Source organism: Pinus tabuliformis, chromosome 5_2 (genome assembly GCF_031772625.1).
Source record: "Pinus tabuliformis cultivar Carrire ecotype Pingquan chromosome 5_2, CPIR1, whole genome shotgun sequence".
NCBI classification, from domain to species: domain Eukaryota; kingdom Viridiplantae; phylum Streptophyta; class Pinopsida; order Pinales; family Pinaceae; genus Pinus; species Pinus tabuliformis.
Window position 1 is genome coordinate 835253001 of NC_142306.1, and position 16149 is coordinate 835269149.

The 16149-nt window shown below is 40.1% G+C and overlaps 1 protein-coding gene across 1 annotated transcript in view; it reads right to left on the minus strand.

Annotated features, from left to right (window-relative positions):
• Window positions 1-16149, minus strand: part of LOC149161922 (cytosolic endo-beta-N-acetylglucosaminidase 1-like) — a 185843-nt gene that overhangs the window by 17613 nt on the left and 152081 nt on the right. Inside the window, exon 8 of the mRNA XM_089435044.1 lies at window positions 8457-8537. Within this exon, the coding sequence (XP_089291170.1) occupies window positions 8457-8537 (81 nt within the window). The remainder of the gene's footprint in view (window positions 1-8456; window positions 8538-16149) is intronic.

Consider the following 16149-nt stretch of genomic DNA (forward strand, 5'->3'; position numbering starts at 1 on the left):
AATGTTGCAAATTGCCACAGTCAACCACCGATCATGGCGTTAACCACTATGCTCAACTCTTGTGGGCACGAGACTTCTGATTGGCACTTCTCTACAAAAGTGACCCAGAATTCGGCCACACATACCAGACACTCTTGGAGGGTCAACATGTCCCAGATTTTCACCTCCGAGATGCCCTGTTATGCCACCTGGGTCACCTTTGTGTTCCTTCAAGCGAGCGTGCCAAGATGATTTGGGAAGCACACTACAATCGGGCTGTTGGACATTTCGGGGTCGAGAAAACGGTGGCAGTACTACAGAAGTATTTCTATTGGCCGAATCTTCGACATGATGTCAGGAAGTACATCAGATCATGCACTGCCTGCGCCATTGCCAAACCAACCATCAAGAAGCAAGGCCTCTATACCCCACTGCCTACCCCTAGTCGACCTTGGGAATCCATCTCCATGGATTACATGTCAGGTCTTCCTTCCACTAAGCATGGAAATGACTGTGTTTTTGTGGTCATCGACAGGTTCTCGAAGATGGCCATTATGGTCGCCTGCAAGAAGAATATCACAGCAAAAGCCACTGCTAAACTCTTCTTTGAATGAGTGTGGGTACACTTTGGGATCCCACAATCTATCATCTCAGATCAGGACAGCAGGTTTCTCAGTACATTTTGGTCAAGTCTCTGGTCGATGCTCGACACCAAACTCACTAAGTCCACAGCGTTCCATCCTCAAACTGATGGCCAGACAGAGGTTGTCAACAGGATGATTGTACACATTCTGCGCATGTACAACTCAAAGCATCCACGCACATGGGACGAGAGCCTCCCCTATGTTCAACACAGCTACAACCGGGCTCTCCACAGCTCGACTGGCCACAACCCTTTTCAGGTGGGCTTGGGATTCCAACCACTATGTCCCATTGATGTGGCCATGCCAGTTGTAGCTACTCACGCAGATTCGGCTCATGTCCAGTCCGAAACAGATAAGGCAAACAACTTCATTGAGCACATCCAACATATTCGCCAGCAGGTCCATGACATTCTGGAGAAATCAAATGCCAAGTACAAGCAGCGACATGATCAACATCGGGTGCCACACAAGTTTCAGGTGGGTGACAAAGTCTGGTTGCATTTGCAAAAGGAATGCCTTACCGAAGCCTATCAAAAACTTAGACCACTCCAATATGGTCCTTACACCATTACCAAGGTTGTGGGAGACAATGAATTTGAGCTCAGCATTCCCCCATTCCTTGGCCTGCACCTAGTGTTCAATGTGGACTGCCTTCGGCCATACTTTCCACCATTACTAGACACATCCAACATTGCAGAATAGCTCACACCCATAGAGTTAAATCCAGATTGCATGGAACAAGCTGCAACTGATCGGATCATGGACACACAGATCAAGCACACTCGCCAGCAGAATATCCAATTGTATCGAATTATCAAAGTAGGCCAACTCCTTCACCAGGGCAAGTGGCTCACCAAGGACCAAGTTCAGCAAAAGTTTCCTCATCTCATGGAGGAACTCAACGCAATGGGGACCATTACTTCCTAAGGGGGGAGGAATGATCCAGGTGGATATTGGTGGCCACCTGCCAAGTCCACTTGGACCCCCACCATTGTTTCTTTCAGCTTTTCAGTTTCCTTAATTGTAGCACAGTTTACTATTTTTAGTAGTTTTTCGGGTCCTGAACTTCTGAAGCCGTTTTGAGGCCCTAAACGACGTTTTTTTGGGAAAACTAGGAGCAACATGGGTCCATGGACCGATGTTGCTCTTCCCAAAGTTGTAGTTCTCAGATAGATCTTTCTAACGAGATATTGTGCACGTCAAACGAAGATCATATGCCAAAGTTACGACCCCGAGAAAACCAATTTACCCAAACAGGGCCCACAGTTTGGCGTTTCATCTTCTATGGTTAGGTTTTTGGATGTTTAGGGTTTTCCATTGTTTCTCAAACAATAAATAGGCCTTCAAGCCTCATCATAACACAGTTCAGAGGCATGTAGCCGCCACATCTCTTCTCAGAGATAAGCTACCATCACCTTAGTTGGTTTATTTCCATTTCTGTTTGTAAGCATATTTCAATATTTTCCATTAATGAAATGAAGTATTATTTTCGCTGCATCTTTGTGTATATAGTTATCTTTGTATTTTGTTGTGTTCCTGTTTAAATCCGGATCACTGTTGTAGCATTGAGACCTTTACCCAGAGATCCAACCTTCTTACTGTCATTGTCTACCCGAAATCATAGAGAGACATATCCGAACAGTATACTGGGACTACCATCTGAATTCAGAGTGAGATCTGAATTCCTATAGATTGTGATCAGCCCTTACTGTCCCTTCATCTCTTCGTTGTCCCTTCCATCGAACTTGTCCTCTGTAATACCCATCTGAAAAAACTCGGAGAGATCCGAAATGTGAAATGTGTAAATGTGGATGCCTACACGCCTATATATAGTCGTTTTCCCATCAATATAAGTCGACCTATCATTTTGAATAGATGCGTCACCTTGCAATGTGAGCCGACATGAGTTTCTTATCATTTCTTGAAGCCGACATGAAGAAGGAGAACCGTGCTTATCTTTGGAGGGCTATTTTACAGTATATAGACTAGAATACATTTGACATATCTTCATACATGACATTGACTCTTTGACAAATCCTAAGGCTCTCAATGGGAGCCATCTAAAATAAACCTCTTGCTTATGAAACCCATGAAGCAAGGCATTACAATAATAATTTTATTTACTTATTTTCATCATTTACAAAGATCATAATTACATGTCATTATGAAGACCGAACCTAGTTACACTTTTCAACACTCCCTCTTAACTAGGGAGGTATTCATAATGGTACTTGGTCATTCTCAATCTAAAGAATTTCTCATAAGAAGAATCAGATTGGTAACCCATCTGTATAGCATCATATCAACCAGCATTGTCACATAGCAAGGCCTTGACTAACAACTCTATCCACATGATCAGAGCACAATGTTGGCAAGACCAATGATTCATAGACACCATAATCATTGTCTCTCAAGGTACATACTCCACCTGAGTGTTCACAAAGTATGACCTTCTTTGGACTATTCTTATCTTGGATAGATAGTCCTCAAAGAATATCGGTCCACGACTACTCTTATCTTGGATGCCCTATCTCATCCTCAAAGAGCATCAGATGCTAGATGATTACCCAATCCTCCATTTTGTCTTCCCAGGTGAAGACCAGAATGATGTGTCTATCTCTCCCTCTCAATTAGGAAGGACATATCAATTCCAATAATATAATGTACTCATTCCTACAGAAGGAATGTACCTAAGCTCCCTCTTGGCTTAGGAATTTCCAAGTTTCTTCCAAGTAAGAAACTTGTTTTCAGGCTCCCTCTTAATTAGGGACCTACAACAGCTCCTCAACCAGCTGCTTGAAGAGCTCCTTCCTTCGATGTCATGAATTTCTTTTTCAAGGAGTCTTCATCTTTTGGGGCTTCTTCATAGGGCACAAACCATCCATCACTTTCATCCATGAGTCAGTCATGTCATCATTCCTTTCATCAGAAAGTGATCCATCAGTCTTCATCTGGCCTTGCTTCATGTCATGTTGCCTTCTTCATGCCATATTTTTCTTTGGAAGGATCTTACATCCTTCTACATGGTCCTCTTGGAAGATATTCGCAGTTCTTCCCTTTAGAAATCCTGCATAAACCCATCCAAATATTTGTTCAAAAATAAGAAATGAACACTTAAATCAAAATTACCTTTGTGATGGTCTTTCATCATGACATCTTCCTGTAGGTATCAACATCCTACAAACATGTTGACACATCTCCCAAAGATATCCATTGTCAAGGGTCTCCATCTTTTTCAGACTTCCATCAGAGTCTTCATATCTTTCCAGGAGATTTCCTAGTCAAATCTTCTTGGTCTTTCGGATGTTGATTGCCTTTACCATGGTTGCATATTTCATGATATATTCCTTCCTTTCTTCACACATTTCATTCCCATGAGATTTCATTCAAAGTTCCTCAATTGTAGTCAACCACCTCATGCTTCATATGAGGACATATTATGTTGATTTCATCTAGTGTGACTCATGCCTTCCAGAAACCTTTAATAGGAGGAGATTCCTTTCCTTTGATCATGATTCTCAAGATAGAGCAGTGATCCAAGTTACCTACAACCATACAACATGACTTTATAAAATCAAATACAAGCATACATATCTCATTTACCTTTAGGTCATCTAGGCTTCTTTCAGCAGCTTCCTTGATTGAAAATATCTTCAACCCCTTGATTTGCTTCATCTCTTATGTCATCATACCATCATCCATGAATTCCACAAGTTGGAGTTCCTGGTGAAACACTTGCTTCCACTCAAGATCGGTGAATCCTTCGATGAGGATTCCATCAAAGAAACTTGAGGATTTTGCATATCCCTATCCAGCAAATGTTTCCTTTTGATTTGATGTATGATGAGACTTGTCCTGGATGACTTCTTCCCTTTCTTAAGTTTTCCAATAAGGTTCTCAAGAAATATATCCTTCATAGTTGACTATCAGACATCCTTCATGTTTCCTATGCTGATGTCATGAGCTCTTACTTCTAATGCTTTTCCTCTTCCTTGGACTTCCTTCTTTCAGCTTTTTCCACTTCTTCTCTATCTTTCTTGTTATTTCCCTTTCGTACTTGGGACAATCTTTCCTATGATGCCCATAGCATTGAAACTTAACTATGTTCTTCTTTCCTTTCGACAAATCTTTGAATCCTTTCATTTGAACCTTCAACACTTTTGCCTTCAACCTGTCATCTCCTGTCTTACATAGAAACCACAAGTTGTTGAATAGGATAGCCTTCTTATCCTCATTGACATTTGTTACCTTGCTCATCAGTTAGTGCATTTAGAACAATGAGGATTATCTCTTCTAGATCTTGCAATTGAGATCTTCTGAAGATAATCCTTTATCCTTGGATACCTTCAATTTGTGTAGATAAGATCTACGTGATATGACCTATTGTATCGCATCTTCAGAGAATAGCTCTACCAGCTTATCATATATATCTCTTTGATGTCTCCAACACTGCTATATGAGGGGACCTTTCATAAGAATCCCTTTCCATGTATTCAAAGGAGACCTTTCCCATGATATGTTCAATGACTTCTCTTTCTTCGAGGACTATGCCTATCCTCCTTTTCCATGCAAGGAATTTCAATGACCCAACCAGCTTATAGATCTCCTTGCAAAACGAAGTCATTTTCCCAAATTTGATTATAGAATGAAAGATACTTACTTGACAAGTGAAGATGAAATCTTCAACTTGATCACTTTGATGGTGGATGAAGAAGATGTATTAGTGCTCCTTTCAGATGATCTTCTTCCAAATGAAAAGCCCTTCTTCAATAAAGGAGATCGCTCCTTTTATGATGTCAATGCCTTTAGATCTAGCTTCCATTGTTGATGGTGAGGATGTTTTGATGCTTCCTTGGATGATCTTCTTCAAGGATAAGGAGGGGATCCTTGCTGCAATGATAGGGAGCTTGCCTTATAGCTTTTGAAGATGATGATAATGTCTTCTCACCTTCAAGATACTTTGACTTCTTTGGTAGTGAATGAATGCAGATCAGAAATGCTTCTAGGATCTCCAAGATGATGTGATCTTAGTCCTAGAAATGCTTCTCTATACTTTGGGTTGCCTTGCTTTGTAGATCTCTTCATCTTGATGAGGGTCTTTGTGGTCTTTTGCTAAAGATTATAGGATCCAACACTCTTGCTGGTGTAGACTTCTAGTTGCCTTGATTTGTAGATCTATTCGCCTTGAGTAGAAATAAGGCTTTGGCCTCAATTATTTGATGATCCTAAGACTTCTTTTGAAGTAGACTTCCTTCTTTGATCTAGGGTTTGATTCTTCAATGTAGATCCTTCACTTTGCTTTGATGCCTTCCTTGAAACTCGATCCTTGAGTGTCTCTTTTGATTAGATGCCCTTCCTTAACTTCACCTTAGCTCCGATACCATGTTGAGAAATCTAGGGCATTAACATTAGGTGATTTCTCTACCATTAGTAACTGCTTGTGAATGTTTTTTGCTTCTTATATTAGAATCTTCTTCTTGTTAGATTATTAGTGTTCTTCTTCATCAAACAGTAACCAATGCATGAACATAAATAGACAAGAGACACAAAATGTAGGCAATAAGTCAGAGCCAAAACCTCTCACTCTTTGAGAGGAAAACCCACACAAATTCTTCTTATAGAGCTTCCAATTGACAAATACCAAGACCAAGACCCTTGACCTATTAGTCACTTCCAAGACCAAGACACTAGCTCTCTTGACTGTCTTCTCCTTCCTTCATTCGATTCCTCTTACGCATTGAGATCATCTCCTTTCTGAGCATAATGTGATAGCAACGAACTGTAGACATACTTGAGATGGCACTGAACCATATCACTGTATTGTCACCAAACTGTCCTTACTACAGCAGCACCAAAACACTGTAATACTTCACTTAATAGCAGCTCCTTCATATCACTGAACCATGGCTTCTATATATCATCTAGCTGTGGTATAGATACCCTCATCCGAACTGTATCTTTCTGTTGTATTACCCAAAGATCCGACCATCTTACTATCACTGTCTACCCGAAATCACAAAGAGACATATCTGAACCGTATAGTGTGACTGTCATCCAAATTAAGAGTGAGATTTGAATTCCTGTAGACAGTGATCAGCCCTTACTGTCTCTTCATCTCTTCATTGTCCCTTCCATCGAACTTGTCTTCTGTAATACCCATCCGAAAAACTCAGAGAGATCTGAAATCTGAACTGTGGAAATGTGGATTGCCTACACGCCTATATATAGTCGTTTTCCCATCAATATAAGCCGACCTGTCATTTCGAATAGATGTGTCTCCTTATAATGTGAGCCGACATGAGTTTCTTATTCTTTCTTGAAGCCGACATGAAGGAGGAGAACCGTGCTTGTCTTTGGAGGGCTATTTTACAGTTTATAGATTAGAATACATTTGACATTTGACTCTTTGACAAATCCTAAGGCTCTCAATGGGAGCCATCTAAAATAAACCTCTTGCTCATGAAACCCATGAAGCAAGGCATTACAATAATAATTTTATTTACTTCTTTTCATCATTTACAAAGATCATAATTACATGTCATTATGAAGACCGAACCTAGTTACACTTTTCAACAGTTTTGACCTCATTTGACACACATTTCGATTTGCACAAGAAAGAAGTTTGATCTGAAGCAAGGAGCAAGAAGGAAGCAAGAGCAAAGGTCAAGGAAGCAAGAAGAAATCAAGAAGAAGAAAGATCTGATTTTGAGCCTTATTCTCTCACACGTGTGAAGGAATTAGGGTTTCTACAACTATTGCAGGGCCAAAAGTTGCAGGTCGAGATTGCAGATCCGAGTTAGGGGTCGAAGCTGAGATTTGAAGCAGGTTGAAGGAGGATTGACCCTTGTTGACTTGGTTGATCTTTGACCTACTTGGAAGAGATTCTTGGAGGGCTGACTTGGTGCTTGGAGGAGGACTTGGTCTAGGGTTTTGGGTCTTGGTTTTCTCATTTGAACTGATTCTATAAGAAGAGAAGAGATTCTTTTGGGTTTTCCCCTTGGAGGGGTTTTGCCCTGGCTTGAAACCTACTTCTTCTGTCATTTGTCTTTATTGTTCATGCTCTTCATAATTGTTTGATGAAAAAATCTAATAAGAAGAAAACTAAACCTCACAAGCAATTCTTAAGGATAAGGAGAATTAATTTAATAGCTTCCCTACTAGATTCTCCAATAGATGGGAGAACACACCATGCTCCCAACCACTCGATCTACCAACTCGGGACTTTTTAAATTGAAGGGCATGGGGATGAGCTGTAAACCACTTATGCATGCACGGATGACAATATCATTTAATGTTGGGATTTTATCATTACGATTTATATTTTTATAAATTTAGAGACAGGGACCACTATGCTAGGAACCTTGACGTCCCCGTGAATTTCTCTAACCTTCAGGGGTGCTCCCACACATCCCCCTTGTGTGTATTACCGCTCCCGCACTCCCCTGTCCTAGGAACTTTGTGGAACATAGAAAATACCCAGGAAGACAGAATAAAATTAGTGATCTATTCTCCAACTTGAGTTTCAATGAGCTTGTACTTGAAACAAATTCAAGTGTAGCAGTCAAATCTATAAACGATATTCATGTATAAAATGACCACGAGTAGTAAGTGAGATCTATATGTAAAATAGTGATGAGGCAGCACATAAGATAACATTGTTGTAGATATGGTGTTATATCAAAATAGAATGACTTAAAATTAAACTAAATACACCAACCTGTTTCGGGCATATGAACTTGAAAAAGGAAAATATTTATTAATGTACAAACCACTGCTGAATAGTATGAAATTTGACAAAATAGAAAACCATTAAATTGTCAGCAGTGCACAAACCTGATATGATTGACAAGAAATGTTACTCCATGGTTGGTCTGAAACATGCTGCCCTTCTATGTAAATTCCCTTTCCATGACCCTAATAGAATGTCAATTCACAATTAAGTGAGATCTTAATAGATATAAAGGCTTTGTATAACGACAACTAAAAAATATACATTGAGCATAGACCCAATGCCATGTTTCACTCATTTCAAATTCAAATGCTAATATAAGAAAATGACAAAATTAATTATTTTAAAAATAGTAAGCAATAAGAATTATAATATATCATCATATTCTACAAATATATAATTGGATGTAGTTACTCATGGAAGAAGACCAAAAGAATAACAAGCAATCATTGGCACATTGAACGTTCAAAGAGCAACAGAATAATACTTGGTGAATGCTAGATACATGGGGGATTTCAACTACTATCATCAATAAAATTCAAAGAACTTTGTTACCACTTCGAGGTACTGACTAGGTTCTTAGTGTGAGGGAAACCAGGTTGCCCACACTGGCAAATTACATGTACATTGATACATGAAAAATCCAATAAGAATTGCCCTTCCTACATTGCCACTCTAGTTCAACAACAATAATAATGACCAGCAAATAGCCACCAAAACCATGGTTATGATCTTAGACCTAACCTAAGTAAATACCCTGCAATTTACATTTTGATCTATCATTCTCTTTTATTTCTACTTTTTTCATCGCTCTATTTTCTTCTCTTTTGTTCTCTCCCTTTTTATCATTTTTCGAATTATTATTTTTTTTAAATCTTTGAACAACACTTTTTTCTGTCATTTCCCAATGGTATTTAGAACAATATACCACTACAGAGCTCAAAGATTTTCCAACCCCTCATATTTAATCTCTGTATAAAACTTCAATTATCTCCAAAAAATATTGTTTGAACAAAGTTCTTGTTAAATCAATTCAGCATTTCAATAAACTATCTTCTCAGAACTAAGACATTAGTCATTACAAGATCTCGGTTTCATTGGAAATGCTTACACGAATTCCATGGGAAATATATTCCCATGCATATATTTCAAAAAATAAAAATAAAAAATAATAATATTTATCTAAAAATTTAAGTTGCGTTGATATTGGTCTAGAGAAAGTTAGGTGCTCTCCCACTCTTCAATTATTTCCATCATTGGATTTCTACTATTAGTTTGTCATATGACCCCAAGGGGAGGCATATATGGGGTTAAATGTAATCATAATAGTGGTTGGCTTAATAAAAGGGCCACACATGTTGAAATTTCTAAGTCTAACTGTTAGAAACACTTCATGTACTTTTCTGATTTATTTATGCCTACTTGTTATGTTAAATTAACAAGTTATTTACCATGTAAATACTGAAAATAAATACAAGTACATGCTCAACACAACTGAAAGAAACAAGACAAGCACACAAGTGACACCGTTGTTTTCAGACTAATGTCCCCGAAAAACCCAATGCGAGAAAATCGGTGCAGCTATATGAGGGTTCTAATTATAAGTAGTTTCAGACTACAATCTGGGTGCCAAAACCGGCTCACCCAACAAAGAATAATCTCAGCAATAGTACCTCTCAGTCGGAGACAGATACTCCAGCTGAAACCCCGGATAAACAATCCCACAGCTCTCAGCTCCAATCTGCCCCACGAAAACTCCCAGAGTCTGCCTCTAAGGACTGCGTCAGCCTCTTTGGCCCAACGTCAGCCCAATAACCCTTGCGTCAACCTCTGGAGGCACTGCGTCAGCCTCTAGAGCCTTTGCATTACCCACACTGGCTCTCTGAGGCACTGCGTAGATCCTGGCTGCCTCTGCGTGGGCCCTGACTAGCTCTACATGAACCTCTAACTGGCTCTGCATCCCTCTCTCCTGACTTCTACGCTAATTCTCCCAGTACACTCTTTGCCTCTCTGCTTCTATAGTCACTGCCCCTCAACTGCAACTCTAATCACTCCTTCGATTTCCTCAGCAAGCCCTGCCCCAGAAAATCGAATTCTTGATCAACTCAGTGTGTTCTCCAAGTGACCCTCAAGCCTCCTCTTATACTTTTCTCGTTGACAATTCAATGGCCAAGATTAAGTTCCTAATCAATGGCTAAGATTAACTCTGGCTTGATCCATGACTTTTGGACCCTTCTAACACAGTTTTATATTAATTCACATTAAAATTTTATTTTCCCTAAGTTTGAATTAATATTTTATTTTCCCTAAGTTTAGACTTAGGGACTCCATTAAAAATAATAATTATTTTAATATCTCTCAAACTGTTTCGACTCTGCCCAAACCATTTCTAGGTATTGGAGATCTCATGTGCCTTAGCCTCTCCACCAATTTTCGTGGCTAGAGCACATCCGATGCTACCTCAAATCAACACTTCCTCTTAGCAAGGACTGTGCTCTAGTAATACTCCTCACTGAATATCACCCTGATCATCCGGCATCGATTCTTGTACCGATGTTAGGCCTGCTGCCCATCATCTACACTATTGCATCATGTACTGCTACCCATGGCCCTGCCACTGCCACTGTTGCATCCGTACGGCAGCTCCCTCTCATCCTGTTGCATCGTGTTGCCCATAGCACTGTCATTGCTAACTGCTACACTGCAACTCAGTTACTGAGAAATAAGTAACTGATCTCCCAACTCTGACATCGTCGTCAAGGTAGAGACACTCATGAAGTTGAATCTCCCTCTGTCGCTAACAAGTGCTCCCTCTCTGACTTCTGTGTTGCTGCAACAACTCCACACATCTCGCAATGTTGCCTCACGCTATCTTGGGACTCATGCACTGTAGCTCCCTCTGTCGCTTCAACTGCATCCGTCTCTATTAACATCCGCCAGTACTGCTACTCCTCTTCGGGGCTCCCGTAGCAAGGTATAATCCAAGAGGTTGGGTACCTCGAGGATCCTGCCCCTCATCGCCCGTAGTCCGTTTAACTACAGCTCGATGTCTCCCCACTTCCGCTCAAATTGCATGTGAGCACTCAAGGCACATTCATCATCTATCTCCACTTCCTTCTCCACCCTTCCTGGCGCAGCCTTGGTCTCGGAAGCCTCTCCCTTGCTCTTCTGCCCTGGACATTGGGTCGCATAATGACCCAGTTCCCCACCATGGAAGCATTTGACCTTGGATAGGTCCTTCTTCTTTTGTTTCTCTTGCTTTCCCTCAGATGCTAGGGCTCTGCGCAATCCCAACACCAGCAAAATCCACACCTCCTAGCCACAGGCGCCAATCCTTCCTCACTGAGAAAGATGATCGGGCACTGCGTAGGTCAGGTCTACTCCTCTATGCCACAGCGTTGATCCTCTTCACGGCTCGAACTGATGACACAGACACCGTGTCACCCCTTCCTTGCTTCTTTTCTGCTAGGAACAACTTCTGTCACTCGGGACTGCTGTTTCTGCTGTTGTTGCTGTGCTCGGCGGATGTCCTCAGTTATCCTGTGATCTACAACCACGCTCTGATACCATGTTAAAATTTCTAAGTCTATTTGTTAGAAATCCTTCATGTACTTTCTGATTTATTTCTTCCTACTTGTTATGTTAATTAACAAGTTATTTACCATGTAAATACTGAAAATAAATAAAAGTACATGCTCAACACATACATATCATCAACTCAAGGAAAAACAAGCAAACAAGTGACACCGTTGTTTTTGGACTAATGTCCCCAGAAAAACCCAATGCAAGAAAACCAGTGCAGCTATCTGAGGATTTTATTATTAAGCAGTTTTAGAATACAATCTGGGTGCCAGAAATGGTTCATCCAACAAAGAATGCCCTCGGCAGTAGTACCTCTCAGTCGAAGACAGATATTCCAGCTAAAAACCCCGGATGAATGATCCCACAGCTCTCAGCTCCAATCTTCCCCACGAAATCTCCCAACGTTAGCCTCTGGAGCCTCTACATCACCCAAGCTGGCTCTCCCTGGCATTACGCAGCTCCTGGCTGCCTTTGCGTGGCCTTTGGCTACCTATGCATGGCCTCTAGTTGGCTCTGCGTCAACCCTCTCTCGGCTTCTGCGTTGATGCTCCCGATACCCTCTTTGCCTCTCTGCTTCTGTATTCACTGCCCCTCAGCTGCAACTCAGATCACTCCTTCGATTTCTTCAGCAAGCCCTACCCCAGAAAATCGAATTCTTGATCAACTCGGTGTGTTCTCCAAGTGACCCTCAAGCCTCCTCTTATACTTTTCTCGTTGACAATTCAATAGCCGAGATTAAGTCCCTAATCAACAGTTAAGATTAAATCTGGCTTGATCCATGACTTTTGAACCATTCTAACTCAGTTTTATATTAATTAGCATTAGTATTTTATTTTTCCTAAGTTTAGACTTAGGGACTTCATTAAAAATATTAGTTATTTTAATATCTCCCAAACTGGCTAGATTCTGCCCAACCCATTTCTGGGTATTGGAAATCTCATGTGCTTTACCCTCTCCACCAATTTCCGTGGCTAGAGCACATCCGATGTTATCCCAAATCAACGTCGTGAAGCACCAAGTTTGGAAGAATGCGATGAACGAGGAATATGAGTCGATCATGAAGAATGATGTCTGGGATGTGGTTCCTAGACCCAAGGACAAGTCAGTGGTCAATTCAAAATGGCTTTACAAAATCAAACATGGAGCTGATGGGAGTGTTGAAAAGTTTAAAGCCAAGTTCATTGCTCGAGGCTTCTCTCAAAAAGGAGTGGACTATGACGAGATATTTGCATCGGTTGCCTGATATCTTGAAGTTTCTAAGTCTACCAGTTAGAAACCCTCCATGCACTTTACTGATTTATTCCTACCTACTTGTTCTGTTACTTAACAAGTTATTTACAATGTAAATACTGAAAATAAACACTAGTGCATGCTCAACATATTACAAATCATCAACTGAAGGAAACAGATACAAGCACACAAAATGACACTGTTATTTTTGGACCAATGTCCCCGAAAAAACCCAATGCGGGAAAACCGGTGCAGCTATCTGAGGGTTTTCTTATTAAGCAGTTTCAGAGTACAATCTGGGTGCCAAATCCGGCTTACCCAACACAAATTGCCCTTGGCAGTAGTACCTCTCAGTCTGAGACAAATGTCCTGATTGAAACCTCAGATAAACCCTCCGGTGGTTCCTCAGCTTCAATCTGCCCCAAAAACTCCAGCACCTGCTTTTCTGGACTGCATCAGCCTCTCTTTGCCCAGCGCCTGCCCTGTGTCACCCTGAATGGGCCTGCCTCAGCCTCAGGAGGTTGTGCGTCAGCCTTCTGGGCCTCTGTGTCAGCCACGCTGGCCTCTCTGAAGCACTACGCAGCCCCTGGCTGCCTCTGCGTGGCCTTACGTGCGCCTTGGTTACTACTGCGTCACTCTCTCTAGCTCCTGCGCTGATCTCCCGGCACTATCTCTGCCTCTCTGTCTCTTTGTACTCACTACCCCTCAACTGGAACTCCAATCACTGATTCTATCTCTTTTAGCAAACCCCGCTCTAAAGAATAGAATGACTGATCATCTGGTGTACTCTCCAAGTGACCCTCAAGCCTCCTCTTATACTTTTCTCGTTGACATATCAACGGCCAAGATTAAGTCCCTAATCGACGACTAAGGTTAGATCTAGCTTGATCCATGTCTTTTGGACCATTCTAACACAGTTTTATATTAATCCACATTAATATTTTAATTTCCCTAAGTTTAGACTTAGGGACTCCATTAAAAATATTAATTATCTTAATATCTCCTAAACTGTTTAGAATCTGCCCAAACCCTTTCTAGGTATTGGAGATCTCATGTGCCCCAACTGTTGAAGTTTCTAAGTTTACTTAGTTAAAAACCCTTCATGCATTTTTCCTAATTTATTCCAACCTACTTGTTATTTTTTTCTTTAACAAGTTATTTACAAAGTAAATACTGAAAATAAACACCAGTGCATGCTCAACATATTATAGATCAGCAACTAAAAGAAACAAGAACAAACACACCACATGACTCCTGTTGACCACTGGAGTGGCACCTGATGATTATATGAAGACGCCAAAGCCAGGGTGACGGTTTGAAAGTTGAGCCCCTAACACATTGTAGTGTCTAGAGTCGATGTATATTACCATACTAGATCACACAAAAATTTCGTGGAATTTGGTTAGATCTAGGTAGTCATTTCTTAATTTTTTAGATTTCCCGCAAGTCAAAAATTGCAAATAAAATTGTATTTAAATTGTAATAAATGTAGTCTAGAGAAGTTGTATGGGGTATGAGTAATCAAAATTACACCTCTCACCTTCAACTTTCTACTATGACACACTTTGAGGGGTTAATAATGTGTTTTGGACCCTCAAAACCCACTTTTCCTAAGTTTAGTGGGAAATCTGACAATTATTAAGCCAGAAATTAAATAAATAGAGAAAAATAAATATCCACACATGTTAAATGTTGTGGAAATGAGGTGGAAAATTATGGGGGAGTTAAAGTGAAGTCCTAAGATGATGCGGACTCCTAAAATCAAGGAAAAGACATGTGCTCAAATAAAATTGAATTTCTGGCATTAAATGAAAAAACTGTTTGGAAATTCGAATTTGTGAAGTTAATGCACATTTGGGAGAATTTGGGAGAATATTCAGTGGAGATTTTTGTGGGAAATTGTCCCTACATGGGTTACCACCCATATACACTTGTCATTCCACCATAAAATTCGAATTGATGAAGTTAATGCACATTTGGAAGGATTTGGGAGGATTTGAGAGAATAATTGGTGGAGATTTTTGTGGGAAATTGTCCCCACATGGGTTACCACCCATATACGCTTGCCATTCCACCATAAAATTCGAATTTGGCACATAAGGGAAGAAGAAAATTATGTCCACTTGCCAGAAGTCGATTTTTACACTTGGCATTGGAGTTCCATTCAACAAATTCGAATTTTTCTTTGGGATTGTCACTTCATGCCACTTGTTTAATCACTTCTACATTGGGATTTTCCCAACTCTATATAATAGAGTCATGGGCTCTTACATTGTATAAGATTGTTACTAGCTATTGTGCTTGCGGAAACGTTGCTACTTTGTACACTTTCAGAAATATCAATAAAGACTTTGGGGTTTGATTCATGAGGTGTTCCTTCTTTTCGAATGTGATGAATTGTTGGCATTGGTATAATTCCTTTCACTCATGCTTTGATCTAATTTGCTTCCGAATGCTCTTGTAGATTTGTTAATGTAGAGTTATCTTACATTGACATTTGATTTAGAAGTATGCTCTAGGTATAGAATGCTCTAGTTGGTTTTAAATAAATCTCTAGAGTTTCTTATCATTGTTTATTGATAAATCTATATGAAACTAATTCTTGATTGAAGTTTTGTAGAGGGAACATCTTGTTGGGATTATAGAATCAAGCGTGAGGGGAAGTCTTTGGCGAGACCAACCTAGTCTTGATACATTCTTAAAGGAACTCTCATTTGTTCTTTGAACCTTCACAGTATTATTTTACAAAATGGTTTTGCAGGCATTTCGGCACATAGCTTGTACACAAGCCAAGAACTTCTAAATTTAAATCTCTTTTAAAAAAACACAATGTATTTCATTTCTTTCATTGCTATCTAAGAGCTTGAAGATGGCTAAGAAAAGACGAGAGTTTACTCTCACTCTTTAGCTTAGCCTTTTGTAAATTATAATTGTACATATACATTTTATCTTGTTGATTTTTCCATTAATACCTAACTTATTTTG